The sequence below is a fragment of the Perkinsus marinus genome (assembly GCF_000006405.1).
Source record: "Perkinsus marinus ATCC 50983 genomic scaffold scf_1104296934580, whole genome shotgun sequence".
NCBI classification, from domain to species: domain Eukaryota; phylum Perkinsozoa; order Perkinsida; family Perkinsidae; genus Perkinsus; species Perkinsus marinus.
The window spans coordinates 47515-52603 of NW_003214719.1; the positions used below are offsets into that span (position 1 = coordinate 47515).

The following is a 5089-nucleotide window of genomic DNA, read 5'->3' on the forward strand; positions in this document are numbered from 1 at the left end:
CGCCGTGCATTTCAGGCGCACACAACTCGTGTCCCGCCGAGCGTGCATGCTCAATGGACTCAATGAGTGTATTGCCCCCGGAAGAATATCGTTTTCTTTCATCACTGTGGGCATTTTGGTACTCCAAAGGCAGTCATCGCCATTATTTGGTGATCTGGCTGGGTTCTCCAACTGGAAAGTAGCTGTTCAGATATATGATGAGCACTTTGGGAAAGAGTATGATCAAAATTCTATCAACTCAGCCTTGATAATATCTATTACGTATATTAATATCTAATATCTAATAGCCAACCCTGACTTTCGAGACTCGAAAGTCTTCAACTGGAGCAAGAGAAGGGACAGTCGGTGGTTGATGTTCTCAGCGATCAGAATCAGAAAGCGAACCGCAAGAATCGTCATTATATCGGGGTATTGATTGTAGTCTGTCACACTGAGCTGAGGAACAATTGTGTAACATGGTGTAGATGTCGCTATATCAGACAAATATTACTATTATTGTCCAATATTTGAGTATAACATCACTCTGGAGGCTTGTGATGAAGTCTGCGAAGTCGTGCTCCACCTGGGAAATCTGCGACAAGTCCGTACAAGTGTTACACTGCAGTTGAGGGAATGTCGCGTACTATTGTTGTGTCTACCAGTTGTGTTTATTAGAAAACTTATTATAAACTTTAAACTTATTATAACTATTATTATTAAATTATTATAACTTATTATAAAGTCTACCGGTTTATTAGAAATCGGATGAATTTTAGTTGTTGGACTGGTTACGGTTGATGACCGTTTCACTTGTGAGTCGTATAATCTGCCATGTTGGAGTAGTACAATTATGTTTTCACCAAATAACATCAATTGCGTTTAGTCGGCATCGATCGGTTTGAGACTTCAGGATTGAGAATTTTTTTTCGCGTAGAGTTGCTCTCGCGAAAGTAACTGGACGAAAATGCTGCCGTGGATGACGCGAGCGATGGCTTCGGTGAGGGGAGGTTTGCGGACTTCGAGTAATGTGGCGTTGTGGAGACGGTTGGCAGGAAGGGAGAAGCTTGCTGAGGCTGGTACAGGTGAGAATGGGTACTCATTTGATTAGCGCGAAAAAGTTAGCTTAATTTATATCAATGTTAACGCGCTGGAAATCATGGAGCGCTCGAAAAAACTATGAGTTTGAGGCGCTCACACTGCGTGAGTTTCACACAATCGATCATCGCAGTGATATGGCTGTTGTTGAATCAACGCGGTGATGACATCACCTGATCATGGAATATGTAAGGGATAATAAATATCTACATTATTCAAAGAGGTTATGATCCACAATTTACGGATTGCAGCAGCCATCATGAACTAGTAGTCACTTTGGAAGTGGGGGAATCAAGGAGGAGAATGAGTGCGGCTACACATGCAGCACTTGAGGCTAGTCATGGCCACTTAACATCTGTAACGATGAGGTTGAAGATTACTGATACTTTGTAGTTGACTGCTACCGCTTTACGATTTTACGTGAAGTAGCTTATTGCTGGAAGAACTTGTTTATCAGAGTTCCACATAGTGAACTTTTCGACGATCGTTGAAACTCGAAATTTCAAACTGGCAGTCATCTATCAGAGCTGCTTGCCGTCCGCTGAACCATCATACCATTGCCGCTAACCAGTGTGGGAAGATATGCATATGGTTTTTACATTTGGAGGAAATTTTGCAAAATTCTTGTTGGTTTCTGTACATTTCTACCCAAGCTTGTATATATGGACTCCTATTACGAGTGAGGAAACTCCTAGGGTTAGCTGATTACATATATTACGACACTGCCGTTCCAGGGGCATCGGGAACACAGTGTGGGAAAATATGCTCATGGTTGACCACATATGTTGGTGACAATATGGAAATTCTGAGGAAAATTTCCGAAATTCTTGCGGGTTCCTGTGCATTTCTACCCTAGTTTGTATATGAACTCCTGTAGTTAGTGAGGAGACTCCTAGGGTCAACTGAGGAAAGCGATTACATATATTACAACACTGCGGGAACACCCGCATGTCTGCACGATGGGGGTATTCGCTATGTTCTCATTCTAGCATAGTACCCACCGGTATCATCAATTCTGGAATCTATAACCAGGGTATTCGATTCTCTGATGAACGTAAATAGTTACTAGCTGATGCGGCTGTCTCAGTCGAACGCAATAGGAAAATATGCGGAAAACTTTCAAGACTCTGGTCGTGGAGCTTGAGAGTGCGCGCCCATCATCAGGGCTTATAATGCAACAAGCTTGAGTGGCGTCTCGCATGGATGCGATGAAAGCGATGAGAATACTATAATACCATAAAAACATAGTCTTGTATATATGAATATATATAATACTATGATGGAGTTTCACAGCCCGTTTTACGTGAAGTGACGTGAGAACTCTGTGAACAGCCGATATTCTCGTGAAATATATTTTTCACTAGTGTTTTTCATATCACTAGGGCCGCCCGTGAAACTCCATTTTCACTATCTGGTTTATACCCTACATTATTACTGTCTGTTTATATGCTCATTAGATGATATCTAATAGTGAATATTATACACTTTTAAAATTTCGTGATTTTAAGAGGAAAAATCAGAAATTCTGTCGGATGCTTCATTAAATGAGGTTCATACGTACATCTTGTTAACTGATAGGTATTTTCGGGGTAGCTGTAGCGATGGGATTGTTAGCAACACCGATGGCAACAGCTGGCCTTGAAGAGAAAAAAAAAGAGAAGTGGTCGAGTTACATTCGTGGACTTGGTGAGTGCGAGTGTTGGAGTAGGAATATACGTTTGATTTCCTCACCTGAGCTCAGGAGTTTCCAAAGTTGATCATGCGATGGGGGGAATATCGACTTTTCTTCGTATTGTTATCGATACATTGTAGTTGGGTATATTGAGAGCGTTGAGGAAATGCAAGAGAGCAAGATTTGCAAGTTTTAGGTGATTTTTGTCGTTAGTTACGTCCTCTCCTTCTCCAGCAGCAGATGAATATGCTAGTGCTACTGCTGATAACGAGAGTGGTAAGTGTTTTTAAAATGCCTCTACCAGGAATCGAACCTGCGTGTGTAGGCCCTCCGAGACCGCAAGAAGAATCGTTGCAAAAGGCGGTTGATGATGAGGAAGCGGAGTCGGAAGAAACGGAGGAGTATTATGTTGATCCTGGAAAGCATGAATGTGGGTATTTGTTCATCGTATAGTATCCATAGGGTATATAATGGAGTTGAACTCGTTTTACGTGAAGTGGCGTAATACTCTGTGAAAAACGCGATATTTCCGGTGTGAAGTGAGTTGAAAACACTTGGCGAATTGCATCAGAAATATCATTCCGTTGAACGTGAGAAACTGGCAGAATTTCACGTGTTATTCACTGCTGATGTGCGTTTCAAGCGAAGTGGTATATGAAATATGTTTCTCATTAGTGTTTTTCATATCACGGGTGAAACTTTGTTGAGGTATATATAATGGAGTTTTTTTCCGTTTTACGTGAAGTGGCATGTAAAGAAAGTGAAATATAAAATACATTTCACAAGTGTTTTTCATATCTATGCGTTGCATATGCCGTATCTGGAAATTGTGTTTTACCGGTTTTTTAATCAGATATGAAAGTATTCGCTTGCTCTGATTCGGAGCAATTGGCTTCGGAAATATGTGCGAATTTGGCCACCACAGAAGGGAGGGTGTATACGGGAAAGTGAGTGACGCGGTTGTGTAGCATGCATGTATTTAGCGCTCGCCATGTTGATCGATTACGAATCCTTGTTTGATGGGCGCAAGCAATACTGGAGTTTCGCAGTCCGTTTTACGAGAAGTGGTGTGATACTCCATGTGAAAAACGCGATATTCGCGGTGATATGAAAACACTTGGCGAACTACAGTAGAGAAATTAGCCCATAGCACGTAGAACACATTATGTGTTTTACGCGTTATTCGCTGCTTTCATGCGTTTTTTAGCAAAACTAAATGTAACATATATATTTTTCCACTAGTGTTTTTCATATCACAAACGCAATAACTAAAACGTCTTGTGAATAAAGAAATGTGTTTTTCGCTCACGCGAAAAACACAAGTATTAGTGTTTCTCACTTCTCGCGGGTGCAACACCATTGAATTGATCATCATTTTCCTGCTCAGGTTTGCTGATGGTGAAGTCATAGTTGATATTGTCGATGAAGTGCGAGGCCAGGATTGTTTTATTATACAAGTAAGTGTAAACGTTTCCTTTTCTCAGCTGAGCTCAAGACTTTCACAACCAAGTAGTAAAGAAATGTTTACATTTTTTGACGAAAAATAATCAGAATTTTCCTATTTTCACGACATGTGTAGTTGACCATGTGCATATTTTCTCGCATTGGGAGGTATTTGTTGTTGGAATATATATATTTCATTTTCTCAGCTGAGCTCAGGATTTTCTCAGGGATTACAGAAATTTATGTACTAATTTGATTAAAAGTGGAGTTTCACCCGTTTTACGTGAAGTGGCGTAAAACTGGGTGAAAAACGCGGTGATATTCGCGGCCTGTAGTAGTCGTGAAATATGTTTTTCATATCACTTGGGTGGTGAAACTCCAGTGTTCAACAATTTTTCTCCCCAAAAAAATCATCATAGTTTTCATATTCTCAAATTCGTATATAAAATTTTGTAATTCATGAGAAAAATCCTATTGCTGTCACCGACATATGAAGTTGGCAATGTGCATATTATTTTCCCACACTTAAATTCGATTTTGTGGATAATCGTTATATAAAAATTAATTTTTTTTAGAAATGTTCAGTGACTGAATTTATAAGTGTGTCATCAGGAGAAGGTTTATGTTTCCTTTTTCAGCAATTTCCTATTAGCAAGAAGAGTGGGGTCTCTCGCAGTAGGTGCCTCCATGATGCAATTATGGAATCGTGTTTAATGGTGAGTTATTTTTTCCGTTCGTGTGGTAGAGTTACACGGGCGGTCGTGAAACACTAGTGAAAAATATATTTCACGACTACTGCATATCACCGTGAATGTCACGGTGATTCACGTAAAACGGGTGAAATTCCAATAATAAGTAATATTGGAATTTTCGCGATATATGAAAAATATATTTCACATT

At 40.0% G+C, this 5089-nt stretch overlaps 1 protein-coding gene across 1 annotated transcript in view; it reads left to right on the forward strand.

Moving 5' to 3' along the window:
* Window positions 1-2696: 2696 nt before the first annotated feature.
* Pmar_PMAR026795 (ribose-phosphate pyrophosphokinase, putative) overlaps window positions 2697-5089 on the forward strand; it is a gene marked incomplete at both ends in the record, with an annotated part of 3242 nt that continues 849 nt past the window's right edge. Inside the window, 6 exons of the mRNA XM_002784830.1 lie at window positions 2697-2760; window positions 2960-3022; window positions 3072-3176; window positions 3600-3693; window positions 4134-4203; window positions 4828-4864. Coding sequence (XP_002784876.1) covers window positions 2697-2760; window positions 2960-3022; window positions 3072-3176; window positions 3600-3693; window positions 4134-4203; window positions 4828-4864 — 433 coding nt within the window. The remainder of the gene's footprint in view (window positions 2761-2959; window positions 3023-3071; window positions 3177-3599; window positions 3694-4133; window positions 4204-4827; window positions 4865-5089) is intronic.